Source organism: Coregonus lavaretus (genome assembly GCF_964263955.1).
Source record: "Coregonus lavaretus genome assembly, contig: SUPER_35_unloc_6, whole genome shotgun sequence".
Taxonomy (NCBI): domain Eukaryota; kingdom Metazoa; phylum Chordata; class Actinopteri; order Salmoniformes; family Salmonidae; genus Coregonus; species Coregonus lavaretus.
The window spans coordinates 596,765-620,972 of NW_028167176.1; the positions used below are offsets into that span (position 1 = coordinate 596,765).

At 42.9% G+C, this 24,208-nt stretch overlaps 1 protein-coding gene across 2 annotated transcripts; it reads right to left on the minus strand.

Moving 5' to 3' along the window:
* Nucleotides 1-1,816: 1,816 nt before the first annotated feature.
* Nucleotides 1,817-23,623, minus strand: LOC311110479 (uncharacterized protein). 2 transcript variants are annotated; one of them, XM_084189036.1, is made up of 6 exons: nucleotides 23,179-23,623; nucleotides 21,075-21,211; nucleotides 20,484-20,681; nucleotides 15,861-16,076; nucleotides 4,308-4,380; nucleotides 2,791-4,192 (listed from the first exon to the last, which is right to left on the minus strand). In XM_084189036.1, exons 1-6 carry the CDS (start codon nucleotides 23,474-23,476, stop codon nucleotides 3,015-3,017), a joined length of 2,100 nt encoding a protein of 699 aa, XP_084045162.1. In that variant the 5' UTR covers nucleotides 23,477-23,623; the 3' UTR covers nucleotides 2,791-3,014. The 2 variants fall into 2 exon arrangements, with proteins under 2 accessions (XP_084045163.1, XP_084045162.1); XM_084189037.1 differs by lacking the exons at nucleotides 15,861-16,076; nucleotides 20,484-20,681; nucleotides 21,075-21,211; nucleotides 23,179-23,623 and adding exons at nucleotides 7,128-7,325; nucleotides 7,744-7,880; nucleotides 9,001-9,500 and having other exon boundaries at nucleotides 1,817-4,192.
* Nucleotides 23,624-24,208: the final 585 nt, after the last annotated feature.

The following is a 24,208-nucleotide window of genomic DNA, read 5'->3' on the forward strand; positions in this document are numbered from 1 at the left end:
AAATGCCACACTTGAAATCAACTCTAGACCTTTTATCTGCTTACTTGTAAATTAACTAATGAGGGAATAACACACACCTGGCCATGGAACAGCTGAACAGCCAATTGTCCAATTACTTTTGGTCCCTTAAAAAGGGGCTGACCACATATAAAAAGTGCTGTAATTCCTACACAGTTCACCTGATTTGGATGTAAATACCCTCAAATTAAAGCTGAAAGTCTGCACTTTCAGCTCATATTCATTATTTAATTTAAATTCCAATATGCTGTGGTAGACAGCTAAAATAATAATAACTTGGTCAATGTCCAAATATTTATGGACCTGACTGTATATAGGATCAATCTATATATAGGATCAATCTATACAGAACAAAAATATAAACACAACATTCAACAATTTCAAAGATTTTACTGAGTTACAGTTCATATAAGGAAATCAGTCAATTGAAATAAATAGATTAGGCCCTAATCTATGGATTTCACATGACTGGGAATACAGATATGCATCTGTTGGTCACAGAACCTTTTTTTTAAAAGGTAGGGGCGTGGATTAGAAAACCAGTCAGTATCTGGTGTGGCCACCATTTGCCTCATGCAGCGCAACACATCTCCTTCGCATAGAGTAGATCAGGCTGTTGATTGTGGCCTGTGGAATGTTGTCCCGCTCCGCTTCAATGGCTATGCGAAGTTGCTGGATATTGGCGGGAACTGGAACACAATGTCAAGCCCTAGCATCCCAAACATGCTCAATGGGTGACATGGTGAGTTTGCAGACCATGGAAGAACTAGGACATTTTCAGCTTCCAGGAATTGTGTACAGATCCTTGCGAAATGGGGCCGTGCATTATCATGCTGAAATATGTGTGATGGAAAATGTTATCCTGTGAAGAGACAGCCTTGAAAATGTTAATCTTGTTTTAGTGTCATAAATAATCCTTGGTTCCTGCCTGTGCTTGGTAAAGATATGAGGGTGAGGGTGGGAGGGGTGCGACATGACCACCTCCTTAGGACCATCTGGCAGAATGTCCAGAATATGTTCTATAAATTAAGATGGGAGACAGTGCCAGACACATGCCGGAACCAACCCTATGAACTATGCCTATGTAACGTGTCTGTAACCAGTATATAAGAGATCTAACGGGACTGCCCCGAGAGAGCTCCTGATCAACATGTGTACTTGGTGCATTGAGTTGGTTGGAATCTATCCAGCGAGCTGATGATAAAGAATGATGGAGGCGGCTTATGGTAGAGAAATTAACATTAACTTCTCTGGCAACAGCTCTGGTGGATATTACTGAAGTCAGCATGCCAATTGCACACTCCCTGTGGTCCCTGGTTCACATTCCATGTTTCTGATTGGAGGAGGACGACGTCAGATCCACTGACCTCCATAGCACTGTGGATGTTGTAGTTGTTGCCTCTGGGGCCTCTGGGCTGGAAGGCGGGGTCCTCTGTGATGGCTGCCGCCAGTTGTGTGGTTAGCTCTCTGCTGCCCTCCACTGTTCTGGCTGGGTGGCTGGAAGCTATAGAAATGCATTTATAATTGTCTACATTTGTTTTTGCCACGTTTATTCTATTATGCACCTTAATGCATACTTTTAAATTATATTATGTGAGCTAAACATTAAAATGAAAAAATATAAAATCTTCTTTAAAGTATAATTTTTTTAGATTACTAATGTTACGGTCCCCACTACAACAACACAAATACATGTAATTTTATCCTTGAAACATTTATTTGAAACATTGTAGAATTCCATTCATTCCTATGGAAGACTGCTCCTACTGGGGAGTGCCAATATGGCCGACCGGTGGCTTCAAAGACTGTCAATGGCCAATACATAGCATCAGCAATCCAGGGTTTATATACATAATAGACGCAAAAACCTCGAAAAAGCATGTGTCCCATAGGCCTAAGATTCTTTACTTGTGCATTCGTATTCCATGTATTCCATTCTGGTTTGTTTCTGACAATCATTTGTCCTGTTCTGCTTTAAGCTTTAAGTGTTTGCGGTTCGGTTAGGTTCCGACATATTGTGCAAGTGTTTGTCATGTGCAAATTGCATCAGTATTGAAAGTACAAAACGGAAATACAAATGATATACAGACCAGCATACCAAAGATATTTATTCTATCTGTGAGCATACTGAAGCTCGGGTTGATAACACCTTCTTGTGGATATTTTGTATCAGATTACTTCTGACACAGAGACAAAATCGGCGGACAACAGGTCAAGTAAATTGAAATGAAGTTTGTTCAACATTCTGACTTGTAATGGGACTGTTCGGCAATGCTGAGCCTACATGTTAGAGACGAGTGCGTCATTATTTCACTCTCGGATTCTAAAAAGAGGCTATAATCTCACCAGACATTTGAATACGATCAGAACGGCAAGGGTTCCATGCTTGCAGTTGCCTTCTCTGTGTCACACTCCATCGTCAGGGGCTTCCTGTTCGGTTCATGGCTACACTCCATTTACACACGAAGAGCAGCGTAGCTTTCTTCCATTATTTGACACACTGCTCATACGGCTGTTAATGGTAAAGTTTCCATAACGGAAGCTACACGCGCACGAAAAATGACTTAGTTGGACGTCTTTGTTATTATTTAGCTAGTAAACAAACTTTCCCGAGCAAGACCCTTTTCCGTGGTTAAACAATCTACTTCCGGAGACAATTTACCGTAAACACTGAGATCACAGAGTTGTCTTTGCAGAGATAAAGCTAAATGTATTACTCTCATCCTCTAAATTGGTTTATTTCTCAAAACTTTATCACAGAGAACCTTTTAACTTTAAGCATGTTCGTTGTGAAAATCTTAGTTTGCTTCACAAATACTGTATGAATTTATGCTATAAAAACGTTAACCTTTTTAGACAACAACAACCAACATGAACAAATATAACAATCTGCAGTCAAAAATAACAGGTAACAACCTTTAAGACAGAGCAATCATACACTTCATTCAATTTACAATAAATTCAGAAAACACAATCCCAAATCAACACAACACAACCTATAATTTACGTGCATGAACTGCCTGGTGTCTTATCAGATTGCTCAGAAAGGAGAAGTTCTTTCCACACTGGGTGCAGTGGAACAGTTTCTCACCCGTATGGACGCTCTGATGCACTTTTAGGTTGCTGGAATGAGAGAACTGTTTCCCGCATTGAGCGCATCTGAAAGGTTTCTCCCCTGTGTGTACTCTCTGGTGCCGCTTCAGGCTGCACAGCTGGCTGAACTGCTTCCCACACTGGGCGCACTCGTACGGTTTCTCCCCTGTGTGGACCCTCTGGTGCATCTTGAGCTGGCACTGATGAGGGTACTCCCTCCCGCAGAAGGTGCACCTGTAGGACCTCGCCCCCTCCTCCCCCACCCCTCTGTCCTGATGAGTCCCAGTCATGTCGCCCAGGTGGGTGTCGGGGGCGCTCCCAGGGAAATCCACCCAGGAGGGGTACTGCAGCTCTCCGGTTCCCGTGGCGAATGGAGCAGTGGCGGTGGTTGCGGGGTTCTGAAAGGTGCCAAGGCGGTTGTCGAAAGCGCCGTCCATGCCAATGGTGTAGAACAGATTCTCGGGTGAGTTCTGTCTCGCTGCTGCCTGGACACCTGGGTGAGAATGATGATGATGAGTGTTACTCCAATGTCCTCCAAGAAGCATGGCATCTGCTTCACTATGTCCTCCTTGATGATGCCTGGGTTCCATGATGTCACCTTGTCCCCAGGAAGAGGGCGTGTCATCCCCACCCTCCCCCTCGTCAACAGGAAGGGGGTCGATAACTATGACCTCAGATTTGACCTCTGAACCGCCCTGGGAATTCTCGTGTTCACCCCTCACCATCTGAGGAAGTGGGGGAATGGGGTTCACCTTTGTGAGAGGCGAGGGGCTTCCTGAGACTGTCTCGGCAGCATAACTAGAACAAGATGGCCGCTTAGTCACTGTATCACTGCCTCTTTGCTTACGGGAGGTTCCAGGCAGATCGGTTGTTCTCTCGGGGTTCAGGCTGCACTTCTGTTTAGCAACAGGTCCTGGACCTGTGAGTTGGAGCGCCTGGCTCAGCCTCTCAGGCTCCGTGTCTGACCTGTTGACATTCACTATGATGTGTTTGGTTCTGAGCTGCTCAGTGAGCTCTGCTTGGTCTGTTTCTGGAGAGGTCTGTGTGTTTGGGTCTGTCATTATCTGGCCACTGTCAGTGCCTGAAGAGACAACAAAAGCATGATGGTCATATGCAGTCAAATAAAACAATGAGGTAGTCAATCAGTATGTCATTTTTCCTTACAGCCACCATTACAGCAATCCATTCAGCATTACCTGGCATCTCCCTCAGATCCTCTTCTTTCTTCCATGGCTGGAGGTCTCTCGCCCCTTCCACAGTAGATTTGGCCTGAAAAGAGGAGGGAGGAATTAAGTTGACAGGCATGAGCCTTACAAAGCTCTCAAACAAATACAGGTCTATTATAACTCAGCTATGACTAGGCTATATTATTGATCCAATGGATTGAATTAAGTTGTTAATTTACTGACTAAACTCATGGACACAGCAAATCTAAAGCTTCTCTGTCCTCAAAACATATAAAACTCAAATTGGACTTCAATAATTCACTGTACTTATAATAGGAAAACGTCCTTTCCTTCCAATATATTTAGGTCAATGTGAGAATATACACTACCAGTCAAAGGTTTGGACACACCTACTCATTCAAGGGTTTTTCTTTATTTTTACAATTTGTTACATTGTAGAATAATAGTGAAGACATCAAAACTATGAAATAACACATATGGAATCATATAGTAACCAAACAAGTGTTAAACAAATCAAAATATATTTGAGATTCTTCAAATAGCCACCCTTTGCCTTTGACAGCTTTGCACACTCTTGGCATTCTCTCAACCAGCTTCATGAGGTAGTCACCTGGAATGCATTTCAATTAACAGGTGTGCCTTCTTAAGTTAATTTGTGGAATTTCATTCCTTCTTAATGCGTTTGAGCCAATTAGTTGTGTTGTGACCAGGTGACATACAGAAGATAGCCCTATTTGGTAAAAGACCAAGTCCATATTATGGCAAGAACAGCTCAAATAAGCAAAGAGAAACGACAGTCCATCATTACTTTAAGACATGAAGGTCAGAGTAATACGGAAAATGTCAAGAACTTTTAAAGTTTCTTCAAGTGCAGTTGCAAAAACCATCAAGCACCATGATGAAACTGGCTTCCACAGCATTCTGTAGCGATGCGCCATCCCATCTGGTTTGCGCTTAGTGGGACTATCATTTGTTTTTCAACAGGACAATGACCCAACACACCTCCAGGCTGTGTAAGGGCTATTTTACCAAGAAGGAGAGTGATGGAGTGCTGCATCAGATGACCTGGCCTCCACAATCCCCTGACCTCAACCCAATTGAGATGGTTTGGGATGAGTCGGACTGCAGAGTGAAGGAAAAGCAGCCAACAAGTGCTCAGCATATGTGGGAACTCCTTCAAGATGAAGATGGTTAAGAGAATGCCAAGAGTGTGCAAAGCTGTCATCAAAGCAAAGGGTGGCTATTTGTAGAATCTTAAATATAAAATATATTTGGATTTGTTTAACACTTTTTTGGTTACTACATGACTCCATATGTGTTATTTGATAGTTTTGATGTCTTCGCTATTATTCTACAATGTAGAAAATAGTAAAAATAAAGAAAAACCCTTGAATGAGTATGTGTGTCCAAACTTTTGACTGGTACTGTATATTTAGAGTCAAGAAGCACTATGAAATTATTTGAAAAATATTATTTATTGATGGAATTATAGAAATTGATAAACATGCAGCAATAGCCATTGGTCAAATTGGTACAAAAGAACAGTTTTTCACTCTCACAGTACAATTTCAGTATCTGCCATAACTTTAGAGAACCAACCATTATCAACCTTAACAGACAATGTGAGTGATCCTGTTGACACTAAAAGAGCCAAGGAGACAAAAAAACGTAACAGTCTTTGTAGATAATGTAAATATGAACCACGTTGTATTGTAGATGTATGAGACCAGGGCAAACATCCTGCAGACATATGACTACGTTAGAACTCATGATATTGCTATAACAGCATTTTTCAATAGGAATCTCTTGCTTCTGTGTCAGTTGTCAATGATGAAGCTTCTGATGTCTTTTCAGATTGCTGGAGTGGGAGAACCTGCGCCCGCACTGTGCACAACTGAAGGGCTTCTCTCCAGTGTGTACGTTCTGGTGCATTTGGAGATGGCTGGCGCCCTCAAAGCTCTTCTCACAGAAGGTGCAGGCAAACCCCCGCTTTCTGGTCTGGATGGCAGCGTGCTGCTGCAAGTCACTCCCGTGGACAAACTTCTTATGGCAGCTCGGGAAACCGTATGGTCGTTCTACGGTGCCTGGTCTAACGTGTGTGGCGAGATTACTCGAGTGACAGGAAGTTGTGGCGCTTGGTCTAAATTGGCTGACAGGAAGTTGGGTATGAGCTGGTTCTTGAGCTCCTCTTCCTGGTATTTCAGAATGTCTATGGAGGCTTGCCAACGAACACCAACTAGCTTTGTTAGCATCACCTGCATTTCCTGTGCCAAGATGCATGCCTGTATTTATCTCTGAGGGCCGGTAGCTGGGTGAAACCAATTGCATAGTGTTGTCTCTCATCGATTCGGGGTGAATCATTGGTGCGTTTCTGTTAAACACTCCCACTCCCTGCTTATGTCCAGTCCCATTGACCTGTGGTGTAGTACCTGTACCCACCTGACCCCACTCAAAATCTCTATCTGCCTGCTGCCCACTGGATACAGAGTCAATCACTATCACATGTTCTGATGAGGAATGGAACCTGTGGTTTTCTAACCTTACACTTCTCATTTCTATGGTAGAGCTAGTCTGCATTTCTGAGCCCACTGGGACACTCCCTAGGTCCATTACTTTAGTGTGAGCAGCAGAGGCACCATCATCAGTCACTACTACCTCTCTCCACACCTGGTTTAAAGAATCTCTTAGAAGATTGAGGCCCCCGTTCACGTCACACTTTGTGTCCAGACTCTGTCTCTCTGCTCTGGGTTCAAATCCTGTGTACTGCTGTGGTCCCTGGTTCACAGTCCCTGTTTCTGATTGGAGGAGGACGGCGTCAGATCCACTGACCTCCATAGCGGTGTTGATGTTGCCTCTGGGCTGGAAGGCTGGGTCCTCTGTGGTGGCTGCAGCCGGTTGGGTGGTTAGCTCTCTGCTGCCCTCCACTGTTCTGGCTGGGTGGCTGGACCTAGAGTCCTGGTCATCTGCTACTCCCTCTTCCTTGATGATCAGCAGGTCTGGTTCCCCTTCCTCTGTCTCTCCTGACTGCTGATGGGGTTAAGTGGGAGAGATGAGTGAGTGAGACAGAGCATACACTATCTACTGAATGGAGATATGGGCATGACATGGGATTTAGTAAAATTCATAGTAGTTGCCTTGTTGTTATTGTGTTATAATCAGTGGAGTAGTGGAGGGTAAACTCCACCTTTAGTTTTTTGTTCAAACATTTACACACTTTTTGCGCAAAAATGCATTGAAAGTATAGCGAGTGTTAATTTACTCAACATGAACGGCGATCACTGTTTACCCACCAATTTTTTTACCACTACATCACTGGTTATAATGTGCTGGCACACACGTCTATACTGACATAACCTCTTCCCCAGGCGGAAGTGTCTGGTGTCCTAGACTATAACAGACATAAGTCTGTGACAGTCTGAAATCGGCTGTTAAAATTGGGACTTACCTCATCACTTGTAGCATCCATATGCTTTGATGGAGAGACATCCTCTTGGTCCACGTCTATGGGCTGTCTGTCTCTTTGAATGCTGCTGTTCCCAAAACTCCTGTTGGAAAGTCTGGCTCTGCTTTGCCAAGTAGGTCCTGGAAATATAGGGGGAGGTTAATTTCACCCCATCCATCAATGGTGTTTTACAAAGTACAAAGCAAGCATAATGCATTCATGACGTATGTTATGTGTCAATAGAGCTAGAAGGATCCTAGCTGTGTTGACAGTACAAAGTAAGCATGATACATCCTCAAATCAAATTTTATTGGTCGCATACACATATTTTGCAGATGTTATCGGAGGTGCAGCGAAATGCTTATGTTTCTAGCTCCAACTGTGCAGTAATGCCTAACAATACAAAACAATACACACAAATCCAAAAAAGAAACATAAAGGATTTAAGAAATATCAGAACGACCAATGTCAGAGTCCGGAATAAATATATATGTATATAATGGTGTGTATAGACAACTTGTGTACAGCAGTATTTATATAGGATGAGCCTTGACTAGAATACAGTGTATATATATGAAGTGGGAAAAACAGTATGTAAACAGTATTAAAGTGACCAGTGTTCAATGATTATGTACATAGGGCAGCAATCTCTAAGGTGCAGGGTAGGGTACCGGGTGTTAGCCAGCTAGTAACAGTGACTAAGTTCAGGGCAGGGTACTGGGCGGAGGCTGTCTAGTGGTGACAGTCTGATGGCCTGGAGATAAAAGCTGTTTTTCAGTCTCTCGGTCCCAGCTTTGATGCACCCGCCTTCTAGATGGTAGTGAGTGAACAGGCCGTGGCTCGGGTGGCTGAGGTCCTTGATAATCTTGGCCTTCCTGTGACACCGATGCTGTATATGTCCTGGAAGGCAGGCAGTGTGCCCCCGGTGATGCGTTGGGCTGACCGCACCACCCTCTAGAGAGCCCTGCGGTTGCAGACGGTGCAATTGCAGTACCAGACTGTGATACAGTCCGAAAGGATGCTCTCAATGGTGCATCTGTAGGTTCATAAAGGTCTTAGGGGCCAAGTCGAATTTCTTCTGCCTCCTGAGGTGGAACGTCAATAATACAGCTAGGCCCTAACTGTATTGACATTACATGCATAATGAATGTATTATGCTTGCTTTGAACTTTGTAAAACACAATTGATGGATGGGGTCAAATTGAATATGAATGTAATTTAGGCTATGTGCACACTGTCAAATTCAGCATTATCACCAACCTGTCGTTGCAGTCTCTCGATTGCTGTGTCTGTTCAGCAGGCGTATTCCATGGAAGCGATTGTGGACGGACCCCTCTGAAGACTTTATTCTCTCTGCTCGAAACCTCGCGACCTGAAGTTCCATCAATTTCATTTTCCTCCGGAGAAATTCGTTCTCCTTGTGACTTTGGGACATCTTCAGGTGTACAACCGCAAAGTCATCGTCAACAATTTTGCAGATTTCGGCTACAGCCGCGTTGGCTAGCACCTCCATGATTGAGGCTATCTGTGCCTGGAACTCGACCACGGAACCCGACATTGTCCCCCTGACGCTTTGGACCCTTTTCAATATGAAAAGTCTTTATGTTTTCTATATTTTGATTGTCTACAGTTATCTAGCAAGCTACTAAAACAAATACAATCATATCATAAAGTAAAGATGGATCGCTAGCTAGCTTTGTTTTTAGCTGGTGAGATAATTTTTCCTTTTCCTCATCATCACAGTAATGTAATCATATGCTGAACTGTAGAGTTGAAAGTTGTACACCGCCACCTACTGTACAGGAGTGCTCCACAATAACAATGTTGTAGCTATGTAATAAACCAGATGTTCTCTGGTGTAAACAACATTTCATTATATTTCTAAAATAAAATATTTAACTATTTGTGGTATCTCTAATACAAAATAAACGACAAACAGTTAATTGACAAAAACAATTGTAAATTACAACAGTATGACAGACTCCGGGATGCTGACCTTCTAGGTAGAGTTGCAAAGAAAAAGCCATATCTCAGACTGGCCAATAAAAATACAAGATTATGATGGGCAGTCTGAGATATGGCTTTTTCTTTGCAACTCTGCCTAGAAGGTCAGCATCCCGGAGTCGCCTCTTCACTGTTGACGTTGAGACTGGTGTTTTGCGGGTACTATTTAATGAAGCTGCCAGTTGAGGACCTGTGAGGCACCTGTTTCTCAAACTAGACACTAATATATCTGTCCTCTTGCTCAGTTGTGCACCGGGGCCTCCCACTCCTCTTTCTATTCTGGTTAGAGCCAGTTTGCGCTGTTCTGTGAAGGGAGAGATCTTCAGTTTCTTTGCAATTTCTCGCATGGAATATCCTTCATTTCTCAGAACAAGAATAGACTGACGAGTTTCAGAAGAAAGTTCTTTGTTTCTGGTCATTTTGAATCTGTAATCGAACCCACAATTGCTGATGCTCCAGATACTCAACTAGTCTCAAGAAGGCCAGTTTTATTGCTTCTTTAATCAGCACAACAGTTTTCAGCTGTGCTAACATAATTGCAAAAGGGTTTTCTAATGATCAATTAGCCTTTTAAAATGATAAACTTGGATTAGCAAACCCAACGTGCCATTGGAACACAGGACTGATGGTTGCTGATAATGGGCCTCTGTACGCCTATGTAGATATTCCATTAAAAATCAACCGTTTCCAGCTACAATAGCCATTTACAACATTAACAATGTCTACACTGTATTTCTGATCAATTTGATGTTATTTTAATGGACAAAAAAATTGCTTTTCTTTTGAAATCAAGGACATTTCTAAGTGACCTCAAACTTTTGAACGGTAGTGTATATATGGATTCCATCCACATCTTTACAGCCTATCAGTCTGATAGTCAATCTACAGTATCTTGTTGACAGGCAAATGGAAATTAATTCTTAATTACTGTTCTTTGGTCCACCACTGCAGCAATACAAATTCATAAGGATGTTTAAAATCTTCACTTGTTATAACTTGTAAATTATCAATACACTCTGGACCAAGCATCAAGCCAGTTTAACTAAATACACAACCCCTACATACAGAGGGTAGTGTTCAATGTGGAAACCATCCAAACTGTTAAAAACACATAGACCTAGTTTTCATATGAAAACCCCAGTAGTGTGGAGCCATTCCTCTTACAACTAGGGCCAGGAGTTTTTCCCTGGTCTGGTCACGTGGTGTGGAAAAACTTCTGCCCCTACCTATCATTATGTCGGGTGGCGTATTGTGAAGTTGCCCCTAGATGATGATCTTGTGTCAGTGTTTGATAGTTTTTCCCACTAATGGTTAAGGTTAGGATTGGGGGAGAGGAAGCTGATCCTAGATCTGTACCTAGGGGAAACTTCACCCTGGAACACTCAGGGCAGCCCAACGTCCTGTGGCCTGCCGCCAGTGTGGACGAGGAGGTGCTTCTTCATGTGGCCGGACTGGGTGAAGGACTTCCCGCAGTAGACACATTGAAACGGTTTCTCTCCAGTATGCACCCTCTCATGCATCTTCAGCTGGTGGCTGTGGGAGAAGCAGTGGGTGCAGCCGTGCGGTTTCTCCCCCGCGTGCACCTGCATGTGCCTCCATAGGTACTCCGGCTGGGGGAAAGGCTTACCGCAGAGGCTGCACTGGAGCTGCCTCTTGGCCCAGCGAGATGTTAGCTGTTGCAGTTGCTTTTCCATGTCTTTGGGGAACCTGTTGGAGAGTAATCCTTGGGGATGAAAAGTGTCCCCCTGACACTCAAAATGTAGAGCGAGGATATTTTTTGTTTGTCGCACCATTCTCTGGAAACCCTAGACACTGTCGTGCGTGAAAAGCCCAGGAGGTTCACTCGTTTTGTTCACTCGTTTTGCCCATTCAAACCTTTAATCAAACAGTAACTGAATGCCTCTGCCTGTCTGCCTGCTTTATATAGCAAGTCACGGCCACGTGACTCAGTCTGTAGGAACGATCCATTTTTGTGAACGGGGTGGTGTGCCTAATAAACTGGCCGGTGAGTGTATATTTAGGGTCAATATATATTTAGGTTCAATCTATATAAAGGGTTAATCTATATAGGGCCACAATTTGCATCATTTTGGCTCTGTACGCCACCACAATGGATTTAAAAGGAAACAATCAAGATGTGCTTTAAGTGTAGACTTTCATCTTTAATGTAAGGGTTTTGTCAAAATTATTGTATGAACTGTGTAGGAATTACAACCATTTTTATACATAGCCCTCCAATTTTAGGGGCTCAAAAGTAATTGGACAAACTAACATAATCATAAATTAAATTGTGAGTTTTAATACATGGTTGCAAATCCTTTGCAGTCAATGACTGTCTGAAGTCTGGAACCTATAGACATCACCAGATGCTGGGTTTCTTCCCTGGTGATGCTCTGCCTTTACTGCAGCTGTCTTCAGTTCCTGCTTGTTCTTGGGGTGTTTTGCCTTCAGTTTTGCCTTCAGCAAGTGAAATGCATGCTCAATGGGATTCAGGTCAGGTGATTGACTTGGCCATTGCAGATCATTCCACTTATTTGCCTTAAAGTATTGGGTTGCTTTCGCAGAATGCTTTGGGTCATTGTCCATCTGCACTGTGAAGCACCGTCCAATGAGTTTGGAAGCATTTGGCTGAATCTGAGCAGGTAATATAGCCCTAAACACTTCATAATTCATCCTGCTGCTTTTGTCAGCAGTCACATCATCAATAAATACAAGGGAACCCGTTCCATTGGCAGCCATACATGCCCACGCCATAACACTACCTCCACCATGCTTCACAGATGAGGTGGTATGCTTTGGATCATGAGCAGTTCCTTCCCTTCTCCATAGTCTTCTCTTCCCATCATTCGGGTACAAGTTGATCGTTGTCTCATCTGTCCATAGGATGTTGTTCCAGAACTGTACTGGCTTTTTTTTAGATGTTTTTTGGCAAACGCTAATCTGGTCTTCCTGTTTTTGAGGCTTACCAATGGTTTACATCTTGGTGGTAAACCCTCTGTATTTACTCTGGTGAAGTCTGACTTTGACACAGATACGCCTACCTCCTGGAGGGTGTTCTTGATCTTGCCAACTGTTGTGAAGGGGTTTTTCTTCAATAGGGAAATAATGTCATCCACCACAGTTATTTTCCATGGTCTTCCAGGCATTTTGGTGTTCCTGAGCTTACCAGTGCATTCTTTCTTTTTAAGAATGCACCAAATAGTTGATTTGGCCACACCTAATGTTTTTGCTCTCGCACTTATGGGTTTTAGATTTTTCAGCCTAATGATGGCTTGCTTCACTGGCAGTGACAGCTCTTTGGACTTCAAATTGAGGGTTAACAGCAACAGATTCCAAATGCAAATGCCACACTTGAAATCAACTCTAGACCTTTTATCTGCTTACTTGTAAATTAACTAACGAGGGAATAACACACACCTGGCCATGGAACAGCTGAGCAGCCAATTGTCCAATTACTTTTGGTCCCTTAAAAAGGGGCTGACCACATATAAAAAGTGCTGTAATTCCTACACAGTTCACCTGATTTGGATGTAAATACCCTCAAATTAAAACACAAATCTTTTGTCATGCCCATTCACCCTCTGAATGGCACACTTACACAAGTCATGTCTCAAGGCTTCAAAATCCTTCTTTAACTGGTCTCTTCCCCTTCATCTACACTGATTGAAGTGGATTTAACAGGTGACATCAATAAGGGATCATAGCTTTCACCTGGATTCACCTGGTCAGTCTGTCATGGGAAAAGGTGTTCCTAATGTTTTGTACAGTCAGTGTATATTTAGGGTACATCTATATAGGGTAAATCTATATTTAGGGGCAATATATATGTAGAGGAAATATATATATACAGTGGGGAGAACAAGTATTTGATACACTGCCGATTTTGCAGGTTTTCCTACTTACAAAGCATGTAGAGGTCTGTAATTTTTATCATAGGTACACTTCAACTGTGAGAGACGGAATCCAAAACAAAAATCCAGAAAATCACATTGCATGATTGTTAAGTAATTCATTTGCATTTTATTGCATGACATAAGTATTTGATCACCTACCAACCAGTAAGAATTCCGTCTCTCACAGACCTGTTAGTTTTTCTATAAGAAGCTCTCCTGTTCTCCACTCATTACCTGTATTAACTGCACCTGTTTGAACTTGTTACCTGTATAAAATACACCTGTCCACACACTCAGCATTGAAGATGGGTCGTGGCTGGGTCTTCCAGCATGACAACGACCCGAAACACACAGCCAGGGCAACTAAGGAGTGGCTCCGTAGCATCTCAAGGTCCTGGAGTGGCCTAGCCAGTCTCCAGACCTGAACCCAATAGAACATCTTTGGAGGGAGCTGAAAGTCCGTATTGCTCAGCGACAGCCCCGAAACCTGAAGGATCTGGAGAAGGTCTGTATGGAGGAGTGGGCCAAAATCCCTGCTGCAGTGTGTGCGAACCTGGTCAAGACCTACAGGAAACGTATGTTCTCTGTAATTGCAAACAAAGGTTTCTGTACCAAATATTAAGTTCTGCTTTTCTGATGTATCAAATACTTATGTCATGCAATAAAATGCAAATGAATGACTTAAAAATCATACAATGTGATTTTCTGGATTTTTGTTTTAGATTCCGTCTCTCACGGTTGAAGTGTACCTATGATCAAAATTACAGACCTCTACATGCTTTGTAAGTAGGAAAACCTGCAAAATCGACAGTGTATAAAATACTTGTTCTCCCCACTGTGTGTATATATATATATATATATATATATACACACAAACATATATACACACTCATATATACACACACATATATAGGATCAATCTATATTTAGGGTCACCCTATACAGGGTCAAGAAGCACCATGGAATTCTTTGAAAAATATTATTTATGGAATTATAGGAATTGATAAACAGGAATAACCATTGGTAAAATTGGAACAAAAGAACAGAATGTTTTTCACTCTCACAGTACAATGTCAGTATCTGCTATATCTTTAGTCTGAGGCACCTATATTGAACCATTATCAACCTTAACAGTCAATGTGAGTGATGCTGTTGGCCTTAACGGAGCCAAGAAAACGTATCTTTGTAGATAATGTAAATATGAACCACATTGTATTGTTAACGTATGAGACCAAGGCAAACATCCTGCAGACATATGACTACATTAGAAGAAATTACGTTTGAACTCATGATATTGCTATAACGGTTTATTTCAATAGGAATCTCTTGCTTCTGTGTCAGTTCTCAATGATGAAGCTTCTGATGTCTTTTCAGATTGCTGGATTGGGAGAACCTGCGCCCGCACTGTGCACAACTGAAGGGCTTCTCCCCAGTGTGTACATTCTGGTGCACTTGGAGCTTGCTGGGGGACACAAAGCTCTTCTCACACAAGGTGCAGGCGAACACCCGCTTTCTGCTGTGGACAACAGCGTGCTGCCGCAAGTCGCTCTCGTGAACAAACTTCTTATGGCAGCTCGGGCAACCGTACCGTCTTTCTATGGTGCCTGGTCTAATGTGTGTAGCAAGATTACTCGAGTGACAGGAAGTTGTGGCGCTTGGTCTAAAATGGCCAACAGGAAGTGAGGTATGAGCTGGTTGTTGAGTTCCTCTTCCTGGTATTTCAGAGTGTCTATGGAGGGTTGCCAACGAGCGCGAACTAGCTTTGTTGGCCTCACCTGCATTTCCTGTGTCAAGATGGATGCTTCTATTTAACTCTGTGGGTGAAACCAATTGCGTAGTGTTGTTTCTCATCGATTCGTGGTGTACAGGGCGAATCATTGGTGCGTTTCTGTTAAACACTCCCACTCTCTGCTTATGTCCAGTCCCATTGACCTGTGGTGTAGTAGCTGTACGCACCTGACCCCACGCAAAATCTCTATCTACCTGCTTCCCACTGGATACAGAGTCAATCACTATCACATGTTCTGATGAGGAATGGAACCTGTGGTTTTCTAACCCTACACTTCTCATTTCTATGGCAGAGCTAGTCTGCATTTCGTTCACGTCCCACTTTGTGTCCAGACTCTGTCTCTCTGCTCTGGGTTCAAATCCTGTAAACTGCTGGGGTCCCTGGATCACATTCTCTGTTTCTGATTGGAGGACGACGACGTCAGATCCACTGACCTCCATAGCAGTGTGGATGTTGTAGTTGTTGCCTCTGGGGCCACTGGGCTGGAAGGCGGGGTCCTCTGTGGTGGCTGCAGCCGGTTGGGTGGTTAGCTCTCTGCTGCCCTCCACTGTTCTGGCTGTGTGGCTGGTCCTAGAGTCCTGGTCATCTGCTTCTCCCTCTTCCTTGATGATCAGCAGGTCTGGTTCCCCGTCCTCTGTCTCTCCTGACTGCTGATGGGGTTAAGTGGGAGAGATGAGTGAGTGAGACAGAGCATACACTATCTACTGAATGGAGATATGGGCATGACATGGGATTTAGTAAAATTCATAGTAGTTGCCTTGTTGTTATTGTGTTATAATCAGTGGTGTAGTGCAGGGTAAACTCCACCGTTTGTATTTTGTGCAAAAACCTTCATAAAGACATTGGGTAGAAGTAAAATAATACACTAATACGAATATAATTTTACATATACAGTGCATTCGGAAAGTATTTAGACTCCTTGACTTTTCCCCATTTTGTTAGGTTACAGCCTTATTCTAAAATTGATTAAATAGTTTTTTTTTCTCCCCTCATCAATCTACACACAATACTCCATAATGACAAAGCAAAAGTAGGTTGAGAAATGTTTGAAAATGTATAAAAAAAATAAAACACGGAAATAGTATTCAGACCCTTTCCTCAGTACTTTGTTGAAGCACCTTTGGCAGCGATTACAGACTCAAGTCTTCTTGGGTATGACGCTAAAAGCTTGGCACACCTGTATTTGGGGAGTTTCTCCCATTCTTCTCTGCAGATCCTCTCAAGCTCTGTTAGGTTGGATGGGGAGCGTCGCTGCACAGCTATTTTCAGGTCTCTCCAGAGATGTTCGATTGGGTTCAAGTCCTGGCTCTGGCTGGGCCACTCGAGCATTCAGAGACTTGTCCCGAAGCCACTCCTGCGTTGTCTTGGCTGTGTGCTTAGGGTAGTTGTCTTGTTGGAAGGTGAACCTTTGCCCCAGTCTGAGGTCCTGGCGCTCTGGAGCAGGTTTTCATCAAGGATCTCTGTACTTTGCTCCGTTAATCTTTCCCTCATTCCTGACTAGTCTCCCAGTCCCTGCCACTGAAAAAGATACCCACAGCATAATGCTGCCACCACCATGCTTCACCGTAGGGATGGTGCCAGGTTTCCTCCAGACGTGACGCTTGGCATTCAGGCCATAGTGTTCAGTCTTGGTTTCATCAGACCAGAGAATCTTGTTTCTCATGGTCTGAGAGTTTTTAGGTGCCTTTTGGCAAACTCCAAGCAGGCTGTCATGTGCCTTTTACTGAGGAGTGGCTTCCGTCTGGCCACTCTATCATAAAGGCCTGATTGGTGGAGTGCTGCAGAGATGGTTGTCCTTCTGGAAGTTTAACCCATCTCTACAGAGGAACTTTGGAGCTCTGTCAGCGTGACCATCGAGTTCTTGGTCACCTCCCTGACCAAGGGCCTTCTCCCCCAATTGCTCAGTTTGGCTGGGCGGCCAGCTCTAGGTAGAGTCTTTGGTGGTTCCAAACATCTTCCATTTAAGAATGATGGAGGCCACTGTGTTCTTGGGGACCTTCAATGGTTAGAATTTTTTTGTTACCCTTCCCCAGATCTGTAGCTCTACACAATCCTGTCTCGGAGCTCCACGGACAATTCCTTCCACTTCATGGCTTGGTTTTTGCTCTGACATGCACTGTCAACTGTGGGACCTTATATAGACAGGTGTGTGTCTTTCCAAATCATGTCCAATCAATTGAATTTACCACAGGTGGACTCCAATGAAGTTGTAGAAACATCTCAAGGATGATCAATGGAAACAGGATGCACCTGAGCTCAATTGCGAGTCTCATAGCAAGGTATTTCGTTTTTTTTTTTTTTTGTAATACATTTGCAAAAATTCTAAAAACCTTTTTTTTTTTTTTTTTTGTCATTATGGGGTATTGTGTGTAGATTTATGAGGGGGAAAAATGTATTTAATCCATTTTAGAATACGGCTGTAACATAACAAAATGTGGAAAAAGTCAAGGGGTCTGAATACTTTCCGAATGCACTGTATCTTAAAAAAACGTGTTTTCATGAATTGGTATATTTACTCTTGAATCCCATTCAAAAACAGCGAGGGACATGATCCAGGAAGTAGGCAGGACTTTCATAGTGTATTGCTATAACCTAACTGACATCAAGCTAATCCATAGCTTTTTTCCATAGGAATCTCTTGCTTCTGTGTCTAGGGATGGCACAATTACCGTATAACTGATGGCTATGGATGAAGGCTGTCATGAAAATGTAATAAACCATTAACATTTTACATTTACATTTTAGTCATTTAGCAGATGCTCTTATATATATATATTATTCATATATTTTTTATTTTTGTGGAACTAACAGCTGACTGAAAACGGGACGGCAGGCATTTGTGTGGTTGAGTCAGTTTCTGCCATATAATTAGGAATTAGAATACAAGAATGGACATGAGAGGTCTTATGACAGTATAAAATGTCAGCCATTTTGGTCAGGGAGTTGGTCAACCATGGTCAGCCAGTGTGCTGCGATAAGATGTTGTGTAAAACAATGAATCTGAAGATGATCTGCACAGTATGTTTATTAGCTAGCTAGCCAGCCAGTTTAAGTTGAATGATTTCCAATAATTGTTCAAATTAACTGCCAACATTCTATACAAACAATGCAGTCAATCCACAGCCATATACTGGCTGAAATCTGTTGATGATGGACTTTGACAAGTTGTAAATGCAACAAGTACTGATATTGTATCATAATATAACATTCACAGGTTTCCAAGAAAAGAAACATTGAGACATTGGAACAGAAAGTGTATACAACCTGTTTAAACTGTATTTATAATTATATGACAATATTTTAGGTTAACAATAATTCTATAACACAATTTCTGATATCACATACCTTACTTTTATTTTTCCTACATAAGTAAAACCAGGAAATGCATCACCTCTGCCTCTACTGCCAATCACTCAAATTAGACTGGTTTGGATTTCTCCCTGACCACAATGGATGCCATATTCACCTCATTCTAGAAGGTCATAACTAGTGACCACAGCCACAAAGTCATAAACCCTGCCTAATGCTACAATTTCTCTAATTAAAATGTTATTTTAAAACTAACCCTAACCTTAACCACACTTCTAACCATAACCTTAAATTCAAACAAAAAGCTAATTTTATTTTTCATGAATCTTTACGATATAACCAATTTTGACTTTGTGGCTGTAGTACCGAGTGACAACCATTCTAGAACTTTGAGGGTTTATTACATTTACATTTGACATTTTAGTCATTTAGCAGACGCTCTTATCCAGAGCGACTTACAGGAGCAATTAGGGTTAAGTGCCTTGCTCAAGGGCACATCGACAGATTTTTTCACCTAGTCGGTTTATGACATAGCCCCTCTAGTAATTTAATAGGATCTCTATGGTTTCGGCTGTAATGTGGACTCTCCAACTTGATGAAACGTTGTTGCTCCTTGCTGAAACAAGTCAGGAGCAAAGGAGAAAATTTGCAAATCAAACGGTTATAACGGAGACCGTGGTCATTTGGCTGACCAATTACAGTCATCCAAAATTCCTTGACCGTCACGGCCCTATCTGTGTCAGTTCTCAATGATGAAGCTTCTGATGTCTTTTCAGATTGCTGGAGTGGGAGAACCTGCGCCCGCACTGTGCACAACTGAAGGGCTTCTCCCCGGTGTGTACATTCTGGTGCACTTGGAGCTTGCTCGGGGACACAAAGCTCTTCTCACACAAGGTGCAGGCGAACGCCCGCTTTCTGGTGTGGATGACAGCGTGCTGCCGCAAGTCACTCTCGTGGACAAACTTCTTATTGCAGCTCGGGCAACCGTACGGTCGTTCTACGGTACCAGGTCTAACGTCTGTGGCGAAATTACTAGAGTGAGAGGAAGTTGTGGCGCTTGGTCTAAAATAACCGTCAGGAAGTGAGGTATGAGCTGGTTCTTGAGCTCCTCTTCCTGGTATTTCAGAGTGTCTATGGAGGCTTGCCAACGGGCACCAACTAGCTTTGTTGGCCTCACCTGCATTTCCTGTGCCAGTGGTGCCTGTATTTTTCTCTGTGGGCCAGAAGGCGGGTGAAACCAATAGCGTTGTGTTGTCTCTCATCGAATCGGGGTGAATCATTGGTGCGTTTCTGTTAAACACTCCCACTCCCTGCTTATTTCCAGTCCCATTGACCTGTGGTGTAGTAGCTGTACCCACCTGACCCCACTCAAAATCTCTATCTACCTGCTGCCCACTGGATACAGAGTCAATCACTATCACATGTTCTGATGAGGAATGGAACCTGTGGTTTTCTAACCCTACACTTCTCATTTCTATGGTAGAGCTAGTCTGCATTTCTGGGCCCACTGGGCCACTCCCTAGGTCCATTACTTTAGTATGAGCAGCAGAGGCACCATCATCAGTCACTACTACCTCTCTCCACACCTGGTTTAAAGAATCTCTTAGGAGAGTGAGGCCCCCGCTCATATCACACTTTGTGTCCAGACTCTGTTTCTCTGCTCTGGATTCAAATCCTGTGTGTTGCTTGGGTCCCTGGATCACATTCCCTGTTTCTGATTGGAGGAGAACGGCCTCAGATCCACTGACCTCCATAGCGGTGTTGATGTTGCCTCTGGGCTGGAAGGCTGGGTCCTCTGTGGTGGCTGCAGCCGGTTGGGTGGTTAGCTCTCTGCTGCCCTCCACTGTTCTGGCTGGGTGGCTGGTCCTAGAGTCCTGGTCATCTGCTTCTCCCTCTTCCTTGATGATCAGCAGGTCTGGTTCCCCGTCCTCTGTCTCTCCTGACTGCTGATGGGGTTAAGTGGGAGAGATGAGTGAGTGAGACAGAGCATACACTATCTACTGAATGGAGATATGGGCATGACATGGGATTTAGTAAAATTCATAGTAGTTGCCTTGTTGTTATTGTGTTATAATCAGTGGTGTAGTGGAGGGTAAACTCCACCGTTTGCATTTTGCGCAAGCGTTTACAAACGTATAGGGAGTGTTACTTTACTCACGGTGAACGACGATCACTGTTTACCCACCTATTCTTTACCACTACATCACTGGTTATAATGTGCTGGCACACACGTCTATACAGACATAACCTCATCCCCAGGCGGAAGTGTCTGGTGTCCTAGACTAAAACAGACATAGGTCTGTGACAGTTTGAAATCGGTTGTTAAAATTGGGACATACCTCATCACTTGTAGCATTCATATGCTTTGACGGAGAGACATCCTCTTGGTCCACGTCTATGGGCTGTCGGTCTCTTTGAATGCTGCTATTCCCAAAACTCCTGTTGGAAAGTCTGGCTCTGCTTTGCCAAGTAGGTCCTGGAAATAATAAATATTTCATAACTATGATGGTTTACTAAATGAGGATAATCTTCAATTTGACCCCATCCATCAATGGTGTTTTACAAAGAACAAAGCAAGCACAACACCTTCATGACATATGTTGTGTCAATAGAGCTACAGTGGGGGAAAAAAGTATTTAGTCAGCCACCAATTGTGCAAGTTCTCCCACTTAAAAAGATGAGAGAGGCCTGTAATTTTTATCATAGGTACACGTCAACTATGACAGACAAATTGAGGAAAAAAAATCCAGAAAAATCACATTGTAGGATTTTTAATGAATTTATTTGCAAATTATGGTGGAAAATAAGTATTTGGTCACCTACAAACAAGCAAGATTTCTGGCTCTCACAGACCTGTAACTTCTTCTTTAAGAGGCTCCTCTGTCCTCCACTCGTTACCTGTATTAATGGCACCTGTTTGAACTTGTTATCAGTATAAAAGACACCTGTCCACAACCTCAAACAGTCACACTCCAAACTCCACTATGGCCAAGACCAATGAGCTGTCAAAGGACACCAGAAACAAAATTGTAGACCTACACCAGGCTGGGAAGACTGAATCTGCAATAGGTAAGCAGCTTGGTTTGAAGAAATCAACTGTGGGAGCAATTATTAGGAAATGGAAGACATACAAGACCACTGATAATCTCCCTCGATCTGGGGCTCCAGGCAAGATCTCACCCCGTGGGGTCAAAATTATCACAAGAACGGTGAGCAAAAATCCCAGAACCACACGGGGGGACCTAGTGAATGACCTGCAGAGAGCTGGGACCAAAGTAACAAAGCCTACCATCAGTAACACACTACGCCGCCAGGGACTCAAATCCTGCAGTGCCAGACGTGTCCCCCTGCTTAAGCCAGTACATGTCCAGGCCCGTCTGAAGTTTGCTAGAGTGCATTTGGATAATCCAGAAGAGGATTGGGAGAATGTCATATGGTCAGATGAAACCAAAATATAACTTTTTGGAAAAAACTCAACTCGTTGTGTTTGGAGGACAAAGAATGCCGAGTTGCATCCAAAGAACACCATACCTACTGTGAAGCATGGGGGTGGAAACATCATGCTTTGGGGCTGTTTTTCTGCAAAGGGACCAGGACGACTGATCCGTGTAAAGGAAAGAATGAATGGGGCCATGTATCGTGAGATTTTGAGTGAAAACCTCCTTCCATCAGCAAGGGCATTGAAGATGAAACGTGGCTGGGTCTTTCAGCATGACAATGATCCCAAACACACCGCCCGGGCAACGAAGGAGTGGCTTCGTAAGAAGCATTTCAAGGTCCTGGAGTGGCCTAGCCAGTCTCCAGATCTCAACCCCATAGAACATCTTTGGAGGGAGTTGAAAGTCCGTGTTGCCCAGCGACAGCCCCAAAACATCACTGCTCTAGAGGAGATCTGCATGGAGGAATGGGCCAAAATACCAACAACAGTGTGTGAAAACCTTGTGAAGACTTACAGAAAACGTTTGACCTGTGTCATTGCCAACAAAGGGTATATAACAAAGTATTGAGAAACTTTTGTTATTGACCAAATACTTATTTTCCACCATAATTTGCAAATAAATTCATTAAAAATCCTACAATGTGATTGTCTGGATTTTTTTTTCTCATTTTGTCTGTCATAGTTGACGTGTACCTATGATGAAAATTACAGGCCTCTCTCATCTTTTTAAGTGGGAGAACTTGCACAATTGGTGGCTGACTAAATACTTTTTTCCCCCACTGTAGAAGGATCCTAGCTGTGTTGACAGTACAAAGTAAGTATGCTACGTCCTATATGGAATGTCAATAATACCTCTAGGCCCTAACTGTATTGACATTACATAAATCATGGCTGTATTATGCTTGCTTTGAACTTTGTAAAACACAATTGTTGGATGGGGTTAAATTGAAGATTAATGTAATTTAGGCTATGTGCACACTGTCAAATGTACCATCATCACCAACCTGTCGTTGCAGTCTCTCGATTGTTGTGTCTGTTCAGCAGGCGTATTCCATGGAAGCGATTGTGGACCGACCCCTCTGAAAACTTTGTTCTCTCTGCTCGAAACCTCGCGATCTGAAGTTCCATCAATTTCATTTTCCTCCGGAGAAATTCGTTCTCCTTGTGGCTTTGGGACATCTTCAGGTGTACAACCGCATAGCCATCGTCAACAATTTTGCAGATTTCACCTACAGCCGCGTTGGCTAGCACCTCCATGATTGAGGCTATCTGCGCCTGGAACTCGACCACGGAACCCGACATTGTCCCCCGACGCTTTTGGCCCCTTTTCAATGTAACAGTCTTTGCGTTTTGTATATTATGGTTATTTACAGTTATCTAGCAATCTATTAAACTACACGTCGATTTGCAGCTAGCTTTGTTTGTAGCTTGCTGGTGAGAATTGTTTTATTTTCCACACGTCACAGTAATGTAATCATTCTTTCTGGCCTGTAGAATTTAAAATTGAACACCGCCACCTACTGTACAGGAGTGCTGCACCACAACGTTGTAACTACTACGTAATAAACAACATGTTCTCTGGTAAACAATATTTCATGATTTTTCGCAAATAAAGCATTTCACTATTTGGGGTATTTCTAATAGAAATAAACGACAAAAACGATTTCAATTACAACAGTATGACAGACTAGCCTAGATATGCATTCCATCCACATCTTTACAGCCTATTAGTCTGATAGTCAATCTACAGTATATTGTTGACACGCAAATGGAAATTAATTCTTAATTACTGTTCTTTGGTACATCCCCGGAAAACAATACAAATGCATAAGCATGTTTAAAATCTTAACTTGTTATAATTTATACATTATCAAGCCACTCTGGACCAAGCATCAAGCCAGTTGAACTGAAAACACAACCACTACACACAGAGGGTAGTGTTCAATGGGGAAAACAATCAAACTGTTAAAAACACATGGACCCAGTATTCATATGAAACCCCCAGTAGTGTGGAGCCATTCCCCTTACAACTAA

What these genes read in the sequence shown, in the direction of transcription:
- LOC311110479 (XM_084189036.1), bottom strand. Translation starts at nt 23,476, where the DNA reads ATGTCGGGTTCCGTGGTCGAGTTCCAGGCGCAGATAGCCTCAATCATG. An exon ending in TGAATGCTACAAGTGATGAG is followed by an intron (nt 20,682 to 21,074) that starts GTATGTCCCAAT and finishes TAACCCCATCAG; the next exon opens with CAGTCAGGAGAGACAGAGGA. An exon ending in GGATCTGAGGGAGATGCCAG is followed by an intron (nt 4,193 to 4,307) that starts GTAATGCTGAAT and finishes TTGTCTCTTCAG; the next exon opens with GCACTGACAGTGGCCAGATA.